This window comes from Strongylocentrotus purpuratus, unplaced genomic scaffold (assembly GCF_000002235.5).
Source record: "Strongylocentrotus purpuratus isolate Spur 01 unplaced genomic scaffold, Spur_5.0 spur5_scaffold_18, whole genome shotgun sequence".
Taxonomy (NCBI): domain Eukaryota; kingdom Metazoa; phylum Echinodermata; class Echinoidea; order Camarodonta; family Strongylocentrotidae; genus Strongylocentrotus; species Strongylocentrotus purpuratus.
The window spans coordinates 17,072,675-17,097,454 of NW_022145603.1; the positions used below are offsets into that span (position 1 = coordinate 17,072,675).

The 24,780-nt window shown below is 37.0% G+C and overlaps 1 protein-coding gene across 2 annotated transcripts in view; it reads right to left on the minus strand.

Moving 5' to 3' along the window:
• The window catches only part of LOC587156 (protein cycle), a 36,652-nt gene extending 14,154 nt beyond the window's left edge, over nt 1-22,498 (minus strand). For both annotated transcript variants that reach the window (XR_004064732.1, XM_030989308.1), the window contains exons 1-7: nt 22,434-22,498; nt 19,170-19,295; nt 17,216-17,297; nt 11,897-11,968; nt 3,641-3,798; nt 2,424-2,503; nt 836-928 (exon numbers count right to left, since the gene is read on the minus strand). Coding sequence is in view for 1 of the 2 variants with exons in the window: in XM_030989308.1 (XP_030845168.1) it covers nt 836-928; nt 2,424-2,503; nt 3,641-3,798; nt 11,897-11,968; nt 17,216-17,283 (471 nt within the window). In the remaining variant the exon portion in view is untranslated. The remainder of the gene's footprint in view (nt 1-835; nt 929-2,423; nt 2,504-3,640; nt 3,799-11,896; nt 11,969-17,215; nt 17,298-19,169; nt 19,296-22,433) is intronic.
• Between the last annotated feature and the right edge of the window lie 2,282 nt (nt 22,499-24,780).

Below are 24,780 nucleotides of genomic sequence, written 5' to 3' on the forward strand. Positions count from 1 at the left end.
TCCATCTCTCTTCCTCCCACACACCCTTTCTCCATCTCTCTTCCTCCCACGCACCCTCTCTCCATCTCTCTTCCTCCCACGCACCGTCTCTCTATCTCTCTTCCTCCCACGCACAACCCCTTCTCCACCTCTCTTTCCAATCTCTCCATCTCTCTTCCTCCCACATACCCTCTCTCCATCTCTCTTCCTCCCACGCACACCCCTTCTCCACCTCTCTTTCCAATCTCTCCATCTCTCTTCCTCCCACGCACCCTCTCTCCATCTCTCTTCCTCCCACGCACACCCCTTCTCCACCTCTCTTTCCAATCTCTCCATCTCTCTTCCTCCCACGCACCCTCTCTCCATCTCTCTTCCTCCCACGCACAACCCCTCTCCACCTCTCTTTCCAATCTCTCCATCTCTCTTCCTCCCACGCACACCCCTTCTCCACCTCTCTTTCCAATCTCTCCATCTCTCTTCCTCCCACGCACCCTCTCTCCATCTCTCTTCCTACCACGCACAACCCCTTCTCCACCTCTCTTTCCAATCTCTCCATCTCTCTTCCTCCCACGCACCCTCTCTCCATCTCTCTTCCTCCCACGCACACCCCTTCTCCACCTCTCTTTCCAATCTCTCCATCTCTCTTCCTCCCACGCACACCCCTTCTCCACCTCTCTTTCCAATCTCTCCATCTCTCTTCCTCCCACGCACCCTCTCTCCATCTCTCTTCCTCCCACGCACCCTCTTTCCATCTCTCTTCCTCCCACGCACACCCCTTCTCCACCTCTCTTTCCAATCTCTCCATCTCTCTGCCGCCTATCAGTAACCTGTATCTTTGATATTGCTTACTACTCACCCATGTTATATTGAGGACGTTGAGTACGGACTCAGAAACGTAAAGCACCCGCCCACGGTCACAGCTTACGACAAAGAGAAATCCCTCAGCAGCCTGCAGGCAATGGATACACACAACCAAGCACATTATGTCACTATCATCTACATCAAATCTATGCATGGAAATGTTGATGAATTGTCAAGTTACAATAGCATTGGAAACGCATATCTTCTTATCTTAAGGCCAAGTAAAAAAAATATACATGTTTAGGGTCCCTGCCCGCTTCCTTTTTGGGGGCCGCCTCCTATTTTTTTATATTTTTTTTTTTAATTATTTTTTTTTTATTTTTTTTTTATTTTTTATTTTTTTTATTTAAAAATGAATTACAACATGAAAAACATACTGCTAAAATTATCTATTTCTGTTACAAACAAAAAACAAAAAAATTACTGACGGTCATCTTGAAAAATAGCCTGATTGTCTGGAAAAATGTACCGAGCGGCCATTTTGAGCGGCCAATTTGAAAGAAAAAAAAAAAAAAAAAGGGCCTCCTCCTTCCTATTTTTCGAAAAAACAGGACGCTAAACATGTTTTTTTTAAAATTTAGCCTAAACCACCGATAATGTCAGAGGTACATGTAGATCTTTTGGGGGCGGGAGGGGCTGTTAAATCATACCTTTTTTCACTGTACATCTCGATCAAATAATTTGATTGAAGATCTGAATAGTCATATGACTTATTCAATAAAATCTACTATATCCGCAATGAGTAATATATTTAACTTTAAGTGTATGTACATTGTAAATTAGGTCAACATGCATGTTAACGAACTCACTCACTATAAGATGAGCCTTATCTGTGAATCCAAACATAAATACAGTACATTGTTCAATCAGAAAAGCTTAGCTTTTGAAAACACTTGCCTAAGAAATCAGAAACTCTAGTCTAAACCATCATCAATGGCTAGAATAAGCTCAATCGTATTATTGAAAACAAGTCAGAAAAATCTTGGAACCAGTAGGCTGTCTTCACTAGCTCGAGATTGCCAAATATCCAAACTATCCAGCTACTTTGCGTCTTCATCAGCCCGAAGTTGCAATTAGCGGGATATTTGGTCGGGATTGTCATCCCAAGATATCTTGGGATAGTTTGCAAAATATCCCACTTTTTGGCAAAAATTCAACTATTTGTCCTGTGCGTCTTCACCAGACCGAAGACTCGCACAATGCGCGGACTCTGAGCAAAATATCTCGAGCTAATTTCTCAAGGTCGAGTTTCAAGTTTCGAGGTCGAATCTCGAGCTGATGAGGACTTGATTCGTAACTTCGGGATATTTCCCAAATCAGAAATAGCAGGCTATTTGCCAATCTCGAGATGATGAAGCCGTGCCTAATGCAGTTGTTGTTAGGTCAGCCAAACCCTTCAATTATGATTTGCCCTACCTAACAACATGTAATGTACACGTACCCTTCACATTCTATTGAATACTATTATTTGTAACAGGTGAAAGAAATGATTCGTAGGGAGGTACTTCAAAAAACTTGGATGCATCAAATTTGATTATGTAAGGGAAATAGCCTACCGAGTTAAAATAAATCATTTGACTTACCTCCAGAATAAGAGGATTAAGGTCATCTTCTGACAAGAAAGATGGCTTGTAGTTTGCTTCTTTACGAGAACTTGAAGCCCCTGAACAAAAGAAATTAATTAACATTTTAATTATATTGTCAAACCTGCTTCAGTGACCACCTATTTAGAAAGACCACCGACCTATAAAGGCCACATTTTTATGTTTTCTTAGAAATGTTTTCTTATTGAAACATGTAATAATTTAAGCAACCTGTACATACATGTAAAAACAACCTGTTTATGAATACGCTTTTTCTTGTCTCCCTTGAGTGGTCTCTATAGCAGACCTGCCAACCTCTGGAGTTCAAAAACTGTATTCTTTAATCCCAAAAGTTGTATTTTACGGACAAAAGTTGTATTCTTAAAAATAAACATGGACTGTTACGCGGATCAATGCCTCGGACAGTTCCTACATACAGGAAGAATTTTTTTTAAGAATCATTGGTTGAATATATGCATGATTTCGTCTTGACTGGTGTGTTCGATGAACCAATGAACATCCCCAAATTTCCTATGTGAGATGTTTGTAGGATACTTTACAGGACAGGATTGGCATTTTACCATTGAAAATGGCACACACACACTATATACTATTTTTTTAATATTTTTTAAATGTTTTTTTGAAAATCATACTGTCCTAGATGCTTCTAAAAATCGTACAAAATACGACTAAATCGTACGGGTTGGAAGGTCTGCCATAGACAGGTATCACTGTATATCATAATTTTTTCAATCTCTATCTTCAGTGATACAGCTAGTTTCAGTGCATAAAGTTCAAATGCAAGTGCTCCTCATGAGCGGGTGCGTGTTTTGTAGTTTTAAGATGATATTATATATTTTATTGTTGCTTTTACTGACAGCATCCTGCTACACGTTCCTCGAACATACATATGTACACCAAAGCTGGCGACAATGCTTTCCATGCATGTGCTCCTCGACTCTGGAATGAGCTTCCACGTTTTATTCGATTAGCACCTTTGCTGGATGTCTTCCGAAAATGTCTCAAAACTCTCCTCTTTGACCATGATCAACAATAGATTCTTTGATAACTTTTATGTAAAGCGCTGTGAAACAACAGTTAGTTTGTAAGAGCGCTATAGAAATGACTTTATTGTATTGTATTTTACTCTGTTAATTTTTCAGAAATAACAATATAAACAGAAGGAAAAAAATTCAAAAAATACAAGTGCTCCTTACCTCTCAACGTTTTCATATGTTGTACAGCCATTCGTAGTATAGTAAGTTTATCAAGCTTGGATGACATTGAACTACATGTAGGTACCATAGCACTCAGTTCCTGTATGTAGGTATTCATCTTCTCTCGTCGTCTCTTCTCAATCTCGCTATGATTCTGCCTGTTAATTCAATCACAAAAAACAACAAAACATGTTTGATAATTTTATAGATGTAATGCTTCCTGGGAGAAATTTCAATTATTTAAACATATTTGTGGCTTACACCCAGTAAATAAGATTGATTGATCGATCTGTATTGAAAAACAAGTCAGAAAAAATTTTGGAACCAGCGGGGCTTGAACCTGCATCTACTTGTTTTTCAATACAGATCGATCATTCAATCTTATTTACTGGGTGTAAGCCACAAATATGTTTAAATAATCTTTGGTAATGTATTCTTGTATTGTGTCCTGTCTGTTACACCATGAAACTCCTATTGCTCCAACATTAAAGTTCTGGTAAAAGAAAGAAAATGAATTCTCACAGAATCAAACGAAACTTACATTGAATGTTCAAGATTAAAAATAAATGTCATTTGCCAAACAATTTTGGTAGAAAATGTATACTGGCTGAGTAATGAGCATAGAAAGATTAGGAAAGCAAGGTTAGTAACTCTGACAGCATTTGTGTAGTCCTGTATACATCTTTCTGTGTACAGTGCTTGTTACTTTACCAAGACTGGGCCAAATTTATTATGATTTTGATGACTCCAGAACTTTGCAGTACTTTGCTGGATGACCAGAACTCACCTTTATCTTTAATACCGGTACCTTGTTTAGAGTTGTCTTGTCTTTCTCTTTTGTATATCATTGTATGTGTTTAATCTTTGAATTGTTTTTGTTTTTTGTAGTTATTGTTTGGTTTTTGCATATTCATGTAACTAAATGTTTTAATATATTGTACTCTCCTCTTGCCTTCGAGCACTTTCAACTTTTTATCATAATAATAATAATAATGTTATATTTACCCAGGGGCCAGGGTAGCCACTTCAGTTATGAAACTGCTCTTCAAGCGGGCCCTGCGTAACATAATATGTTATTACTACCCTTCTCCAATCTAATATGCTGAGCGCCTAGCTAGAAGGCAGAAAGTCCCATTGTTATAAGTCTTTGGTATGACTCGGCCGGGTTCGAACCCACGACCTCCCGTTCATGAGGCGGGCCCTCTAACCACTGAGCCACAATGCCCGGTGACATGAGGGGACTATCTCGACCAGACCACCTTGGTCTTTTATGGTACCCTTGATTCCATGTATAACGATTTGCATCTGTACTGTATTGGTTTATATGTGTATATGCTTTTATTGGAATCAAATAAAATTGAACTTGAACTTGAACTTGAATACCCTGGGCCTATATTCAAATCAATAATTACATGTACCGGTATATCAGAAATATGAGCATTTTACTCATGTCGGGCTTACACTGTAGATAAACTACTTTGCCAACTTTGGTGTTCAGTTGAAGCTTTTTATCCTAAGTTTCAGACAGCTCCCTAGCAGACTTAAGCCAATTATTGCAGAGGTCTTGATTGGCAGACATATGGTTTTCATAAATACTCATCATACAGGCTGCCATGATTATTAAACCATTCAATCAGTCAAACAATTACAGGAATCCTTGTGTACTGTTGAACTCATGTGTTGTCTACATGTGTCTTTTAAAGGAAAATCGATTCAATCTGCCATCTATACAACAATTTTGCAAACTGGTTTTAATTTAAAGACACCATAAATAAATCCACATATAAGATGAACTTACATGTACATGTACATGTAAACTTGACGAAAAACACAAATAAAAAAAACCAACCTATGGATTCTGGTGTGTGGTATTTTTGTTATCGCCGGCATCAATTTCACCAATTTTTTTCCAGTGCGAATGCCTGCTCTCAAAACATACATGTACATGTAAGTGAATGATTCCATTTGTAGTCCCTTCCATGCAAAACGGACAAGTCTTGCATGCTCATTACTCACCCCCCCCCCCCCCAAAAAAAAAAAAAAAAAAAACAGAATGAGCAAACACCAACAGTTTTGTTTATGGGCTTTTTCAAACAGTGTAAATGACTGTCACAAAAACAAAACAAGGATTTTTCCAAATGGCGTTTGGATTGTGCCTATTACAGAGCTGCCAACCTTGTGTGACCAAAAAAAAGGAACCATGATGGCAAAAAAAAAGGAATTCATTAAAACGAAACTTACATCCATGCGCGACACGCTTCCAACGCAGAAATGTCCACTCCTCATGCTTTTTTTTTTCCATACAAGCAGGTATTTTTTTTGTATTATCGGCATTTCATTCTTTTTGAGAATATTTTTCTCTTCAAGTATGTTTTAAATTTAGTTTTCTATTGAATTTGTGATCAAATCAACAATTTAGGGCAGTTGTTTGACGTGCAGTATGTAAAAAAAAAAAAAAATATTAAAAAAAACAAACATTCCACAAACATTTTGAAAAAAATTAAAAAAACATTTTATGAAGAAAAAAAGTACAGTGTAGTACCGTAATTTGGAGGAAAAAACGGAGTAATTCCGGCAAAAAAAGGAATGGTTGGCAGCTCTGCTATTACATTGTTTGATGTATTTGAAGACTTCATGTATTACTGTTTCATGCTATTCAGCAATAAATTTATACAGGCTGATGAACCTAGCTTAAAACTCTTATACTTCACACAGCAAAGTTTCTGTGTGAAATATTCATCAACAGCTTAATGCAGAATTTAAATACCCTGCGAGATGATTAAGGTAGCATAGCAACCTTCCCCTGACTAATACATCATAATAATAATAACAAAAACAGAAAAAGACGATTTTTATGGGTTGTTCTGAAGTTTAAACAGCAGTAAAAAAAAAAAAGATGATGCTTGTTCCTATGGGCATATTGCTTGAGGTATTTTCAGGCTCCCTTGACCTGTATCATCCTGTTGACTAATTAAAGGTAAAGACAAGTATTGGAAACGCCCCAATTTCAAAAAATGAAATGGAAGCTCTTTTTACCAATCATGTGAAAGAATATGTTTTGACTAATACATGATGATAACATTTTTGCCGGGAAACCGCCTACTAATTGACATAATTGGTAAATTAGTTTATCTACATGGTCTGTGAGAGATAAACGCACGTGCCACGCACGTGTGCGTATAGTCCCATATACATCTTTCTGTGTACAGTGCTTGTAACTTTACATAGACTGGGCCATATTTCTTACCATTTTGATGATTCCAGAACCTTGCAGTACACACCAATACTTATATGCTAGATGATCAACCTTTTCTGATTGATTCCACGTTTCTTTCACAATGCAATTGCATGACCATAACTGGACTTTACTTTTAAGAGTTTTTTGGAAAATTATCTCAAGAATGATATATTTCATCTTTAAAATAGACATCGAAATTTATATAAAAATGTTATTGATTGGATATAAAATAGATAACATAAATTTTACTTTCATACTTAATTTTTTGATAAATTATGCTCAACTGGTAAATACATGTATACAAAGACTACGTAAAGCGGAACTTTGGGGAAGTACCAACCAATCCAAAGAGATTAATAAATAATTTTATTTCATCATTAAAATGTTATTTGAAATACAAAGAAAGTATAAGATACTTCGATAATGAAGAATTTAAGAAAGTATTAGAAATGTTAAAAATTATCATTTTAAGAAATTATGTTGATCTTGTATATAATTCATATGTTTCCTTTTACTTGTTTTGTAAATATATGTATTTTGAAATGGAACAATAAAGTCCCTCTGAAGAGGTAAAGAGAAGAAAAAAAACCCTGTTGACTGGTGAATACAAGCCGATAAATCAAGCTTAAATCTCCTATATTTCAGACAGCACAGTTTCTGTGTGAGTTCATCAACAGCTTAATGCAGAATTGAAATACCCTGCGAGATGATTAAGGTAGCAGACGAGAAGCAACCTTCCCCTGACTGATACATGCACATCATAATAATAATAACAAAAACAGAATAAGCAAACACCAACGTTTTTTATGGGTTGTTAAAAAAAGATGATGCTTGTTCTTATGGCCTATTGCTTGAGATATTTTCAGGCTCTCTTGTCCTGTACCATCCTGTTGACTGGTGAATACAAGCTTAAATCTCCTATATTTCAGACAGCACAGTCTCTGTGTGAGTTCATCAACAGCTCACTGCAGAATTTAAATACCCTGCATGCACTATTACAATCCCCCCCCCCCCCCCCCCCCCCCCCCCCCGCTGATACATGTACATCATAATGCTTACTATCATTGCATCTCCTGCATGCAGTGTACACTGTACATCATTAATATCTTTGTGATATTAGATATTATACTACTGTACATGTATATTATTTTATATACTGCATGTATAAACATTCAGACTTTCAAAACCCTTCTTAAAACTTACATGTGCCTGTTTCATTTGTAATTTTTGACATTATATTTAATCTATGTATTATCATTGAGTATGTTACTCCATTTGATTTGTCATCTGTATTAACTTTGCTTGCAATGAATTCTTTTAGCTACATGTCTTTAGTTTAGGGTCTTTATATTTCGTTCTTAATTTGTAACTATTTAAATATACTTGTACTTGCTCGTTTTTTTACTTTGTAAAGTGCATAGAGAAACTTTGGTTTATTATGTGCTCAATAAATCTATCTTTATTATTATTATTATTTTAAAGGACGTCACTTCAAGCCTATACTTAAGCCGACCCCTGTCATTGTCCATTTAAAGCTGTAAGAAAGTAAATGTAAATATGTTGATGTATCTCGTTTTTTTTATCCCCCCCCCCCCCAAAAAAAAAAAAAAAAAAAAAATTAAAAAAATTAGAATTTCTTAGCTACATATTTGCCTATTTATTGATTGTTAGGCATACTTTGTTCATGTTCTATTGTAAAACAGCATCTGAGGAACTAAAACTTCAACAAGCTCTGCTTTAAGTTAGTTACTCTTTTCTCATGCTTTTTCCATTATATTTGTCGTTTAATTGCATATTTTTTGTGATATAATTATTCTTGTATTATTTTTTGCATGAGAAATAAAATCATTTGAATCAGAGTATATGGAATAAATAAACATCAAATCAAATCGAATATAAAGATTCTAGGCTTGTGATTACAGGTAGTCTAAACCGCAGACATGAAATTTGCTACTGACTTGCACATATTAAAAATAGATACAGGCTGTTATACAGGTAAATTTCCTTTGACTCCCAAAATAAATCCACTTGAACAGGGATATTTTGTTAAAGGTACTACATGTATGTCCCATTTTCAGGCCCAAAAAATGAAAAGGTTAAATTCCAACGGCATTTGAAAGATAACACTAATTTAGAATTTCCCTAAAAAAGGGGGGCTTGAAAATGTCTTTAAGTGGGAAAATAACGACTATTAGTTTTTCGAATCGACTTAAGAGCTATAGAGCCAGTAAGTAATAGTCTCGATTTTCAGACCATTGTACTGAATGGTCGTACGTTTTATGCGGCACAAAGATTCAATCAGATTAATTGTAGCCATTACAAGAATAGACAAATGCTCATGTACCCTTTACAGCTCATTTTATGTATGCTATTACCAATAAAGAAGAAAAATTAAAGCCAGTCAGTCACTCAATAGTGTCTGACAGTGAAGTCTAGCAAGTAAAAGGGTTTCCTTGCATAATTTGAATATCAGCACACTGCTAACGTTTAAATTTCACAGATAGGACATACTGTACATGACATATTCATAATTCCTGCAAAGTTCTACAGAATTTGATGTTGGCTGCAAAAGGGACATACATGTAGTATCTTTAAAATATCTCTAAGAATCGACACTTGGAATGATGTACATGTATACATATTAAACAAATATGAACTGCATATTTTTCTGGTCACAGTTATAGAGACTGCACTAATCAATGAAAGAATATGTTTGGACTAATACGTGATCATACAAATTTTGCAAAGAAACCGCTACTAATTAATATATTTGGTAAATTATTATATCTATTTGGACCTGATAGAAATAACGCATGTGTCGCGCACGTTTGGGGTAGTCTCATATACATCTTTCTGTGTACAGTGCTTGTAACTTTATCAAGACTGGGCCAAATTTCTTATCATTTTGATGATTCCAGAACCTTGCAGTACACACCAATACTTATATGCTAGATGATCAACCTTTTCTGATCGATTCCACAATGTTTCTTTCACAATGCAATCACATGACCATAACTGGCGAAAAGAATATTATTGACCGCTCAGAAAACTCAATGGGATTTTGTAATAATAATTATCTTTTGTGTGAAATTTGCCAGTACATATTATTACACAGTGAACCAATGGACAAATATTATTGCCCAATCAGAAAAGTCAATGGCGAAATGCTTGGGCAATAATGTAGAGCCAACATCCGGGTATTTTGTAATTTTCATTGCGCGTCTATTTCACGTATAAGAACCTGCGCACTTTGCGCGACTCTATTTCACGTATGAGAACCTGCACACTTTGCACGCACTCTATTTTGACGTAATAATCACACCAAAGGCACACTGTTTGAGGTGTATCAAAAATTTTCGTCAAGCACTGGATGAACAGTGCTGGTTTGACATTGTTTTTGCAACTTTTCATGCTAGGAAACCCTGTGCAGTGTAGGCTACTGTATTTTACATACAAATCAATAGGAAGATAGTAAGCGTTTCTAGTTTGCTCTAGATGTCTAATGTGGTTCATAATAGTAATAATGACTGCCTAATTCAGGGCAATACGACTTGTCATGTATCACCCTCACCTTCGGTTAAGGCGATATATGTTGTGTTGCCCTGAAGGCAGTCAATATTACTTAAATATACTATAGTATACAAATAATGAATGGTTATGAGTTCAATAGTGCGAATATTTTCATGAGTTGAAAGATTAACATTCTATTCAACGAGGCGTCTTGAGCAGTCTTTTAGAATGGATATGTGCGCTTTATAAATTGACATTATTATTATTATTATTATGATTGTATTGCTCTGTCATCTGTCGATACAATATTGCTTGAATATTGAGTCAGATTTTGTTATTTCGCTAGTCAGCCTGATATAGATAATAATGATATTATATAGATGTTTACATACCTCACTTAAGAAATCCAGCCATCTGATTGGTCGAATTGCATTCATAAACTTCAACTGTTCCTGTAAAATTCCCGGTAACCATGCTTAAAACATTTCAATATTTTTAATAACCATGGTTATTAAAAAAATAGGTCAGTCTCCATGGTTACCCCATAGGTTTACATGTTAAAAAATGGTTTGAGCGATGGAGGATACCATACGTGTGCGAAAAATTGGTCGGCAATTTCAATACAATTGAATCTCGATCGATCTTACCGACAATTTTATCTTGCATTGTTGACATGAAGACGAAAATTAACTCTCAAAAACAAAAAAACAACATCTGCCGATAGATCTTGATCTAAGTTCGTGCCAATATGCATTGCAAAAGTAAAAGAAGGGTCCGTTTCATGGAGCTTTTGCGAAGCATCCCTCACGCGGAGCCGTTTTCAATCCATTTTAATGTATATATTGGAGAAAACTGCCAAGCATGTTAACGGCGCGCGATAGCCGAGTGGTCTAAGCGTTGGTTTTCGATACACCTCTTGTTGTACGCAAGAGTTCGAATCCCGTCTTCGACAAAAATGTAAATTATTTTTTATTTTTTATTTTTTAGTCTATTTTTTTTCGGCATATAAAAGTATTAATGACTGCTTTAATATTCGAGAAATAGTTGTTTTCATACGCTCTCGGGAAGGTTACAATTGGGCTATTCCCCTCGGCAAGCCTCGGGGAATAGCACAATTCTAACCTTCCCTTGAGCGTAATAAAACAACTATTTCTCTCAAAGCAGTCATTAATACTATAATATTGTATTGTGATGCTATATAAATATTGTTTATTCCTCTCATTAGGTGGTGTCACACAGAAAAATCCCTTAAAAAATCCATTGAAAAATCCTTTCAAGGGAGAATTTTCTTGCTTCATTATAGGATTTTTAATGGGATAATTGATGACAGACAGCAATTAAGAGGATAACTAAAATCTGGATAACTAAAATCCGGATTTTTGGCCTCTGTGTGACACCGCCTACTATGACAATATATTCTTGTATCACACTCAGAGCCGTCCAATATTATATAAATACTGTACAGATTTTCCTTATTTATTTGTTTACACTGAATCTGAAATACATACTTTGAGAGCTTTTTGCTGTCATCTCCTGAGGTGTTTCTTTCACTTGATAAATCTTCATCGCTCATGTCCTCCCTAAAATGAATAAAACACAAAACAATGCATGATTGATTATCAACGTATCGTCGGCCAGGTTGCAGAAGGGCGTTTGCGTGCAAGCGACTTGAAAACTACTTTTCAAAATATTCGCATTTAAAAATTTGTTTTATATTTAAACTGCTTTCCGTCCCAAGACTAATAGAAATGTTATAGTAGAATTCACAGCAACAATTTTCGTGTGGAAATAAGTCAGTTTAATAAAAGTCTGAGGCGATTTAGTACTAACGCCCTTCTGCTTAACGCTTCATGTTTTACCTGAAATTTGAGCTAACGCCCTTCTGCCAGCGGGGTCTATTCGCTATTCATAAGGACCACTATTCAGAAGGTCCGCTATTCATAAGGACCGCTATTCATAACGTGTAAATTCCCGTACTTCCTGGTCCGCTATTCATAATGGTAAAAGAGGGTCACTATTCATAAAGAAATAAGGTTCGTTAATCATAAGGACCGCTATTCATAACAGGAGATGAGGGTCGCTATTCATAATTCATATGAAGGGTCATTAATCATAAGGACCGCTATTCATAATATGAAATCAGGGTCGCTATTCATAATACGACGAGAGGGTCGCTAGTCATAATAGGAGAAGAGGGTCGCTATTCATAAAAAGAAATGAGGGTCGCTATTCATAATAGGAGAAGAGGGTCGCTATTCATAATAGGAGAAGAGGGTCGCTATTCATAATAATTTTTTCATATTAATTTCCAATTTGGGTGCGATATTTGATGATAATTTCACTATGGACAATTTTGTTTCACAGAAATGCAAATCAGCATCTTTTGCACTTCACAAAATTGGGAAAATTCGCAATGTGATAGATAAACACACTACTGAACGCTTGATTCACGCTTTTGTGGCGTGTCATCTTGATTTTTGTAATAGCCTCCTTTCTGGGATTTCGGCTCGTCAAATGCAGAAGATGCAGGTTGTGCAGAACTCAGCAGCTCGTCTTATTTATCGTATTAGGAAACATGAACCTGTGTCTCTTATTTTAAGAGACTTACACTGGCTACCCATTCACTCTCGCATTTTATTCAAAATATTGTTGTTAGCTTATGAATGTTTTTATGATTTTGCGCCTCCTTATTTGATTGAGCTATTACATTGTACACACCTTCGAGAAATCTTCGTTCTAATAAGAAAAAATTGTTTGTTATTCCACCAGTGATGACCAGGTCATATGGTGAACGCAGCTTCGCTCACACTGCCTCAACTTCATGGAACAATCTCCTGGAACATCTAAAAAACATTGACTCCATTGTTAAGTTTAAGATTGCTTTAAAGACGCACTTATTTAACATTTAATTCATCCATTTTGTCCGTTACCCAGTATGTCTTGTCTTTGTATTCTGTTATGTTTTTTCTCTAGAGTGCTTAGGGACATGTTTTAATACTATGTGTTATGCGCTATACAAGAACGGTTAATTATTATTTATTATTATAATAGGAGTAGGGGGTCGCTTTTTATAAAAGGAGAAGAGGGTCGCTATTCATAATAGGAGAAGAGGGTCGCTATTCATAATAGGAGAGGAGGGTCGCTGTTCATAATAGGAAATGAGGGGCGCTATTCATAATAGGAGAAGGGGGTCGCTATTCATAATAGGAGAAGAGGGTCGCTATTCATAATAGGAGTAAAGGGTCGCTATTCATAATAGGAGAAGAGGGTCGCTATTCATAATAGGAAATGAGGGTCGCTATTCATAATAGGAGCAGGGGGTCGCTATTCATAATAGGAGATGTGTGTTATGTTTTACTTTTTTTTTCGTCACCACATGAGCGGGGGTTGGCTCTATATAATTATCAAAGATAACAGATAAAATATAATTACTTTAAAAAGAGACAACTATTCAGGGCTATATATCGCCCCCCCCCCCTACACGACCAGGAACGTAGCCGCGGGGGGGGGGGGGGGGGGGGGGCGTATTATGAATAGCAACCCTATACTTCTATTATGAATAGCGAACCTCATTTCGTATCATGAATAGCGACCATCTACTCCTATTATGAATAGCGACCCTCATTTCTTATTATGAATAGCGACCCTCTTTTCGTATTATGAATAGCAACCCTCATTTTATATTATGAATAGCGACCCCCGACTCCTATTATGAATAGCGACCCTCTTCTCCTATTATGAATAGCGACCCTCATGTCCTATTATGAATATCGACCCTTTTCATCGATTATGAATAATGACCCTTATGAATAATAATCCTTATGAATAGCGACCCTCATTTTGCATTATGAATAGCGACCCTCATTTCGTATTATGAATAGCGACCCGCATTTCGTATTATGAATAGCGACCCTCTTTCTGTGTTATGAATACCGACCCTTTTGTAATATTATGAATAGGGACCCTTATGAATAACGAGCCCGATTTCGTATTATGAATAGCGACCCTCTTCTAATATTATGAATACCGACCCTCTTCTTTGATTATGAATAGCGGTCCTTATGAATAATGACCCTTATGAGAGCAAAAAATATTTGTGTCATCTGCAAAAAGAATAAAAGACAATAAAGAAGATGTGTTGGATGAATCATTTATGTATAAAAGAAATAAAAGTGGGCCTAAAATGGAGCCTTGGGGAACACCACAATTAACAGAAAACAAATCCGAATTAAGACAGTTTAAATTAACATATTGTTTTTTATTTGTTAAATAATCCTTAAGATATGAGAGGACTTGGCCCTGAATACCATAAAAAGAGTTTTTGGAGTAAAATATTATGATCGAGCGTATTCTCAATCACAATGGTAAACAATATTTTATCATCTTTGGCAAAGAGGGCTTACATGTACATGTATCTTCTATTTGCGAGTTGCTAAAGACTATTAGCTTCATTGGGTAATTAATTCCCTGTAAATTTTTTTTCCCCTTTCTTTTTCTTTTTTTTCTCAGACCTCATCTTCAGGTTGGGAATTGCATTAAAAGTGGGCATAGCAACCAGCACACGCATTGGCAATCATATACCTACATGTATGACCACAAGTTGCATACTTAATTATTCTATAAAGCATGGTTATTGTACAACATGTTCTAAACTGGCACCCAATTCTTGAATATGGTGTCCCTGTTTGGTTACATGTACCTCTATATAGAATCATGAGAAGCAGAAAAAGACACTTTACTTGATTCTGTTTATCTATCTAAAGGGCAGCAAATCTCTTACAAAAGGGCAAATCTCTTTCAGATCATGAGCTACTTGTTCTATGAATAATATACCTCCTACTGGTAGATAAATATACATGTATATCCAACAGAATGCTTTATTTGTACATCCGTTCTCGTTTTTCAAAAGTTGACATGGCTTTAGTATCCTTTCTAAACCAAGTGAACAGAGATCACATGATCTTGTTTTAATCACAAATTTACAAGAACATAACATAACTACACGTACATGTACAGTTTCTGTATTGATATTTCCATTCAGGCATTCATGATTGTGTTGTGTTACGCTGAATATATTTGGATATGCCTCCTACAGTACAATTATTTTGAGCAATCTTACTGATTTTTCTTTTCTTGCCACATTCTTTTCTTTAATCTGGTATTTTGCTGTATGTATTTTGATTTTAGGGGAATGGTAACAATTTTTCAACATAAAGCAACAATGTTAAATTTTAAATCTGAGATGCATGGCCCTACATGTACATGTACGTGTTATCAGTGTCTGTGATATGGTGTAATATTAAAGAGAAGGTTGAGTTCTGGGAAGAGGTGAAAAATAATTTGTGAGCGTAATAATTCTTATCATGCAAGTGTGGAAGATCATCAGATAAGACATGTTCCCTGAAAAACATGGCTCTTCAAATGCCTTTATATTCGAAATATTTCAGTAACATCGTAAAACTCGGGGGGTAGGATTTTTACGCCATGTGTTCGTGTAGTCCCATATACATCTTTCTGTGTACAGTGTTTGTAACTTTACCAAGACTTGGCCAAATTTCTTATCATTTTGATGATTCTAGAACCTTGCAATACACACAAATTCTTATATGCTAGATGATCAACCTTTTTAGTCAATTCCACACCGTTTCTTTCACAATGCAATCGCATGACCAGAACTCAACTTCATCTTTAACCCTATTTTAACTGGGCTATTTCAGACCAGGTTTTTACTGGGGGGGGGTCAATTTGACCCCCCCCCTAAGATCTCGGCCGTTTCACCGCCGATCGCCGCAAAAATTTGCATGCATGTCAAGTGAAGTGTATAGAATACTATGGTAATTTCAAATTTTTGAAAAATTCACTCATTTGCATATTTATGGTAATTTATGCAAATAAGGTCATCAAATTCACATTTCTGCCCATAAATCATAGATTATTCATGTTTATGTATTCTTTTTCACTACATATATTTATTAGACCATTTGGAATAATAATACAATACAAAAAATTGGAAGAGCCAGGTTATTCCTTATGTTATCTCTTGTTTTTATAATTTCTTATGTATTTCATTGTTTTTTTAACTTATGTATTTTATTGTTTTTGTTGTTTTATTTCATTTATAACTACAATTCAACTACTTTGACCCCAAAACAAACATCTAAACTTTAAACAAGACTGAATAACCAATGCTTTATCTATTTTTAGGAAAAATGACTTTTACATATGTTTTGTACACAAATCACGAAAATGAGCGATTTTCGGGCTGACATGCAAAGACAAAAGGTCACGTGACCTTGTAACCGTAGGTCCGATTTTCAAAAAAATTGTTTTAAAAGATGCGTAAGACTCGAAAGTAAAAAGTCATGAAAGGAAAATTTTATATCTGCCGCGGTTTCGGAGTAGTCACGAAATTTCTAGAGGGGGGGGGTCAAATTGACCCCCCCCCAGTTAACGTAGGGTTAAGGCCCTAAAAAAAATGCGCTTCAAAATATCATAAAGTGCCTTGGAAAAGTAAAATCTTTGAGTGACCGCTTAACCATACTCATTTTCCCAAATAGACTGTAGTGTTATGAAAACCGTTTGTCAAACGCAAAATTTGATTTCGATTTTCCAATCATAAATATCTTGATAATCAGACAGGAGATCGACCTGTAAAAGTCATGGGACTCCTGACTGAGCTAAAGGTTTATAATTATGATTGCAGCATGAGCATGAGGAGCTCTGAGAGGGAAGAGATGAGGTAGAGTACAGGCTATCAAGAACAGTGACTGCCTGTGGTAAAAAAGACAAATGAGTCATCAAGATTAGGTACACGAATATGAACTCACCCTCCTGAATCGATAAAGCTCAGCTTTCTCTTCCTATCCATGCTGCTAGACATGCTGGAGATACTCATCTTCTCGTTCCTACCTGTTCAGACACAGAAAATAGAAATGATACCACGTTTAGCCTACCAAACAAGAACTTTGCATGGATAAAACAGAGAAAAAAATACTTTAAAAATTTGGGGGGCTACTTTTTAAACTTGCTTGCATGAATATAACACTCTTTAATTTGTTTTGTATTGAACTCTATGCAAATTTAGAGGGCTCTTTTGAGCATTTCGGGGGCTAATTCTCCCCGAGCCCCTGTGTATTTTTTCACTGGGATAAAAAGCGTCAACAGAATCACGGCATAAAATCAGTAAGTTATCAGCAAAAGTTTCTTGCTGTCAAAATGACCATCGTTCGAATTTTCTCCACTTTTGGTTCGGTAAAGAATCTAATTGACCATATGTGTTGATGTATTCATTTACATGCAAATAGGCAACACAATTAACTTAATTCATTCTTCATGTATTTAGATTTAAAAACACGTTTGTAAAAATCCATTAATTAAAAACATAATTCATACTTTTAAAAGACATAATCATAATAAATATTGAATGATGACAGAACTACCATAAATATCTGTGTATAAGAAGCCGAAAAGAAAAAATGAATTTTATTTTCCTCCAAGAGATGTTTTTGATATATACAAGCGAATGCAAGGTTTCAGAATCCAACTGTGCAATATTGAATAATCAAATACGCCGATGATACTGTCATTAGTGCATTTCTATTGAACGATGCTAGGGTTTATTTTGAGCAAGTAAAACAGTTTGTTGACTGGTGCGATAGTCGTCATTTGATCCTGAATGTAAACAAAACTCACAGATTGTAGCTAGTAAAGCAAGCCAAAGATTGTATTTTCTGAGAAAACTAAAGGAGTTCAGAGTTGATAACAGCACTCAAGTCCCCTTCTATCAGTCGCTCATTCAAAGCATTCTTACATTCAATTTACTGTGCATGTTTGGGAATCTCTCAAAGCAATAAAAAAAAAAAACCAAGGAAAATTGCCCAACGAGCCCAATTGCCCAAGTAATTCAAAAAGACCTCCCCCCTATTAGTACGTTATATGAGAAACGCATTCTTCTAAAAGTTCACAACATAATGCGTGACCCCACACACCCACGTCACTCCTGTTTCATTTACAATCGTTCTGGCATTCGTCTGTGTGTTCCCAAAACTTCGCACTCTCGCTATAGACAGTCCTTCATTCCGAATTCCATGCATCTGTTTAATAATAACCGCTGAATTTTCAGTTGTTGCGCAAAGGCCGCACCCAGACTTTTTGATATTTTCTCTCCAAAAAATACTGCGGCCTTTACGCCGGCAAATACGGTAGTGTACAGTAAATGGTAGTTCACAAAGCTGATGGTTTTTCAAATCACATTTTCTGCAGCGTGAAATGGCCCTTGCCTTTGAATAAACATTAGCTCATTTTATAGGTAGAGGATAGTTCCTGGGTCTCAATATTACCTTCCAATAATAAAAAAAAATCCAATATAAATATATGTTTTGAATGTGAATAGAGGTGGGTTAAGGGGAGGGAATCATAAGAGGGAGTTGAAGACGATCTGAAGTATAAAGCCGTCATGAAATGACTTTTTAAATGCTTGCAATTAGTTTTTCTCGCATATGGCATTGTAGAAAAGGAAAGAAGAACTAGAAAAGAAGAAACAAACAAACAAACAAACACACTAACAAACAAACAAATTGAGAAAGAATGAAACAATATTGAAAAAAGGAGAAAAAGAAAGAAATGAAGGAAAAGTTGGAAGATATCTCATTCTTGGCAAGCTCTGTTTCCTGTTGTAGGCTGTACAAAAGTGGTTCACGCATACAGCGCATGCGCACTAGCTTTAGGAGGTAATATTGAGACCCAGGAACTATCCTCTACCCATTTTATACCAAGACTTACCCTGAGTAGACCAAGGCTCTGAGGAAGATGGACCAAGATTAAGACCTGGACCGTAAACTTTAAGTCCACGCACAGACCTCTTGTATTAAGACCAAGGCTGCCTACATGCATATGCCCAAACTGGATCTGTAAAATGGATAAACAACAGTGATTTCATAACAAAAAGATTAATTTATCAAACATTTTTTATCCTGAGAAAAAAGAGCTAAATATTGAGAAATTTGTGATTACCGGTACCGTACACAAGCTTTAAGCTAAGCTTCCTAAGGACCCAAAAGCAATCAATTAAATACAATATTTTATATGGTTATGGTTATGGTTATTTTACCTGACTGCAAAGAAAGCATAAATGCTTGTAAGTAAGCAACCAAACGGCCGACAGCTTTAGGTCCTCTCCGATGGACCTGGTAGAGAGGATTAATGCCTTACCAAAGGGCACTAGCGCATCGCTTTGGTTTCGAACCCAGGTCACCGGATTACGAGACCACTGCTCTATTTTGCCTTATTTTTCATATTTTATTTATCTGATACACTGCTATTCATTTTAAAAAAGGGAGTTCGATAAATTCATGAGCTCCGAGCATGCGCCTTTGTATGCGTTACTCAGGGCTGTCAACCCTCCCGCTTTTGGAGGGAGTCTCACGCCACCACACTCATTCTCCCGCCGCCCCAAAAGCTCATAGCGGGAGATTCCCACCACCACGCCTTCCTCCCGCTCTCTCGCCAACTATGTAGAATCTCCCGGTTTATGAAAAACTTCCCGCCAAACCACACCGCATACCAAAAGAATAAATAAAAATGTGCTCTTACCCCCCGCTTATTCAGCGGCTGGCTGAGTCGTTGCAAATTTTTTTCCGCTTATCAGCTTATCAGCTTATCAAACTTTTGTATGACTATTAAAGAGGTCAGCGTTTTTGTCATGTAAATGGCGCCTTTATTAATTATCATCAGACATCAGGAACACATGGAATCTAGGTACCGGTACACCTAAAAACAAAGCGCTACCAAGTAGTACCAGTAACAGTACCACTCCGATAGCAAAATCTGACATTTCATACCTTTTTTTTAAAACTGATTTAAAAATGCTTTTTATGAGAAGAAAGAAGAGTCCTCTAGCAAACGGTAAAGCCACTGTGGGGGAAGGGGTGATTTTGGACGTATTTCAGGGTTTGTTTACCTGCCTCTCCGCGCAGGTCTATGGGTGTCAGATAAGCCTAAGGCTTGGTGATAATACTGATTTCAATATCATATTTTACATTATTAGGGTGTCTGATCGCGCACTCGATTTTGTATGCTAAAATCCTTCCCATAAATTCTGAATATGCACAAGGTTGTGTAGGGCCGCTCTGTTGTTTCGAGCCATGCATATTCAGCATTTTTGAGGGAACGGCGCTCTAGACTATAGCATGAATATTCATATTTGCTGCGCCGCTACCGCGCATGCTTACTTTCTCTTCGAAATGTTGAATCGACGATACAAAATGGACAACTCATTTTAGGACGGGGAATCACCCCTTTTCCCATCAAAGACTGCTTCAAATTATAATTTCAAGTGGTCAGCCAGATACCCAGAGGAGTCGAACTACCTATCAAGTCAAAATTTTGAGATAATATCTAGGGACACTGATTTTCCGTTTTAAAAAATGGCTTTTTCCGTTTCAGAAAAATCTGGAATTCTGTGAAATTCCGTTTTGCCACTGATAACCACTCAAAAATATACGGACGGGACGCGATAAACTTGATGCAAAATACTAGTGAAAATAGGGTCTATACAAAAAATTATCAAATGTTTAGATTTACCAACTTCAAATTCAAACTTAGACAAGCAGACTAAAGTTAGCTGAATGTGTCAGAACTAAACATATTCCTGACGGAGCGATACAGATACAGATACAGGCTGAGTAGTACCGACGTCGAAGAAGACATTTCAGTCATGTCAGCGATCGATCGATTTTAGGCGCACATGCCAGCTCCTTTTTCGAACTGTACAACAGCGTGTGTACAATCTCGCCACACTTAGCGCCCGCTGTTGGCGCGTGTGTACCTAGTATTATGTCTACGTAATACTAGGCGCCTAGCTGGCATACTAGGATCGATTCGCTGCTTTTTCTACCGTGTTCAGTGTCACGATCTCTATTGGTCCAGCGAAACAAAATGGCAGCGCTCTGTATACAGCTTAGCTCCCTTTTCACGTGTAGCGTGTGACTTTACGATCTCTACACAATGGTGTTGACCTCTGACTGGCACTTCCGTGATTGTGATGCTTCCGTATAATGCGCTGTATGAGTGTTATTCAGCGCATTATACGGCAGCAGCACATTTACGAAGTGCCAGTCAGAGGTCAACACCATTGTGTAGAGATCGTAAAGTCACACGCTACACGTGAAAAGGGAGCTAAGCTGTATCGGTCTGGTAAGAAATTTGCTCTTATTTCGTTATTTTTACCTCCAATTATGATATTCCGGAGGTAATTACGATTACAAGTCACATAAAATTCATCAAGGCCACTGTTCAATATTGGTCGGGTGCGGGAAAGTGTGATTTGGGACACATCTTAGGTTTTGTTTACATACCTCTCCCATAGGCATAGACGCTAAGTTCAAAGATCAGCAATGCGTGACATTTTCATGAATCAGCGCGCGAGCGCGCTGGGAGAGGGTATAACACACGTATAAGGTATAGCATTTTTCCGAAATCTAGCACACACATCGTGCGTGAGAGCGTTTTCAGACCCTCGAAATGCGTGACGTCACCCCTAAGGCGTGACACTTGGTAGCTCTGCCTCTCCCTGCATTGCTATGGGACCCGGTTAAGGCTCCCTGGAATAACATATCATAAAAAACATTTCCAGGGAGCCCTTAAGGCTAGACCAACATGTTGCATGCCTTCGTACCAGCAGTACACACTGTGTGTGAACGTATGCATTCGGATCACTCGTGTGTGTTTGTGTAAATATTATAAAGCATTCATATTATAAAAAAATTGCTAGTTTACGCATACATCACGTTAAAGCCAAAAGCAAAAGTGGTATAGGCCTACGTCGGACACACAACCATGCCCCCATCATCATCACATTAGAATCAGATCATACAAACTGTACACACCAGTTCACAGCTGGACGCAGCTGGCAGCACTAGACCTAGTAATCTACTTTCTGCACTGACAAGTACGACTACAAAGTAGATCTATAGCCTAGGTACCTAATGTTACATATATAGATTAAGTGATAAATACAAAGTATTCCGTACAGATCAACATACATACCGTTATATTTTTATTTCTTTTCCTCGGACCTCGTAACGCCGTCATATGATTGATATGATGATTAGGCCTATATTGATACACATCGCGCGCTGCCAGCTGTATCAACTGTGTGGTCGTGAAAAGTCAGTGTACTGTGTACACGCTGCGCATGTTTTTTTTTCGTGAAACGAACCAAGAAAAAACTAGGTCACGCCCTTAACCTGTCTTCCAGGTTTATGTATATTTTTTTCTACAATAACGATGATGATGATGATGATATAATAACAAAATAAGAAATGAATAATAATAATAGTAATAATAATGATAATAACAATATAAGAAATGAATAATAATAATAGTAATACTAATGATAATAATAACAATAATAATAACAATAATGATAATTAACAACGATTATGTTGATAATACAACCATGATGATAATAACCATGATAATAATGATAATAACAAGACTAGAAGAATATTTTAAAAAGAAGTTCTTCATGAAATTGCCAGCTATACCCATACACCTGGGTGAGGAATGGCAAATTTGAATTAAAACCTGAGATTCGAACCTCAATCATTGACCCACTATACCACGAGACCTCCAATGTTGCATAGGCATATCAAAATATATATAGAAACACAAATACTGTAGAGCAATTTATATAAATATTGATTGATTCTTTTTTTTTAATATCCAAAATAATTTATGACTCTAGGGCTCTATTAATATGGATACAGTAAAGTTAGGTAGGAATAAGTGGTCAAAAAAGGTGAATTAATACAGGCAAGTTCCGTTTTAAAACTGTAAAATAACAAGTTTTATTTTCCATTACATTGCCATCTTATTTTCAACAATGTTTGACAATTGAGTACAATCTAAACGCATGTTCGTGGATCTACTTTTAATTTTTAAACGCAGTGGCGGATTCATGCAGGGGGGCACAGGTGGCACGTGTCCCCCGGTAAATAAAAGGGGGGAGGGGGAAAAGAAAAAGGGAGAAAGGGAGAAAAAGGAGGGGGAAGGAAAAAGGAGGGGGAAAAAGAAAGAAAAGGGAAGAGAAAAATAAGAAGAAAAGAGGGAGGAGAGAAAAGGGGAGAGGAGAAAAAGGAGGAGGGAGGGAAGAAAGGGGAAGAGAGAGGAGAGAAAAGACGGAAAAGAGAAAAGGGGGAAAAGGAGAATAATGAGAAGGGGAAAAAAAGAAAGGGGGTGATATCATGTAAGAAGGTGTTTTTTTTTTACCGGGAAATGGGCTGGGGGCACGCAATTTTGCAGTGTGCATAATATATCTTTCCAGGGGTGTAGCCCCCCCCCCAAAAAAAAAAAAAGCACAAAAAGAACCAAAAACAAAGAGATGGAAAAAAGGGGAAAGAAAGAATTTGTTGTGAGTTAAAGGAGAAAGGAAAAAAATGAAAGAGAATTAAACAACGATAGAACAGAGTTGCGAGAGCATGAGGAATTGTATTAAAAAAAATAATAATAATAGATAATAACCAGGGTCGTCGCTAAAGGGGATCATGGGGGAGGGGGTGCAACACCCCCCCCCCCCCCCATCTGTTAGGATGATATTGGCGGTAAAACTGCGCTTTTTGTCGGGGAAAAATGAGGAAACGGGGAGGGGAAAATGAGAGGGAAAGGGAAAGAAAAAAGAAAAGAAAAGAAAAAAAAAAAGAAAGGAAACAAAGGAAAGAGAAGAGAAGAAAGAATGGAAAAAAGAAAAAGAGGAAGGAAAGGACAGAAAGGAGAAGAAAGAAAAGAAGATAAAGAGAAAAGGAAAAAAGAAGAGAAAAGGAAACGAAAGAAACGGGGGGGGGTGAAAGAGAAGAGAGAGAGAGAGAGAGAGATAGAGAGAGAGAGAGAGGGGGGTAAGTCCCTGAGAAAAGAGGGGTGGGAGTAAAAGAGAGTGGGGATGTTAGGTGGAGTCACCACGTCGAGGGGCAAGAAAGATACGCATAGATAATTATGTTGCTGTGTCGGGTCCGCTGTGTCGGTATTCTTGCGACGTGACAGATCACTTTTCTCTAACTTCTAACCAATCAGAAGGCCTTATTTTTTCCAGGAAGTGCCGGTGGACATTAATGCGCCAAATGTGGTTCTCAAATTGCAAAAGATTCCTACTCTCGGAGGGGGTAGAAGAAAGCAATTTTACGTAATATTACTCCAGGTAGTGCCTGAAAATGCACCTAATGTGGTTCTAAAGTTGCAAATGCTTCCTACTCAAGGAGGGGGTCAGAACCCAGTCGCGGATCCACGGGCCGATTCTACCGGCCCAGGCCTTTTTCCTTCAATAGATTCCCAATTCGCTCGCTCAAAAGACATAAACTAATATTGATGTCATCCCTGGTAGTGAAATCACAATCATGAC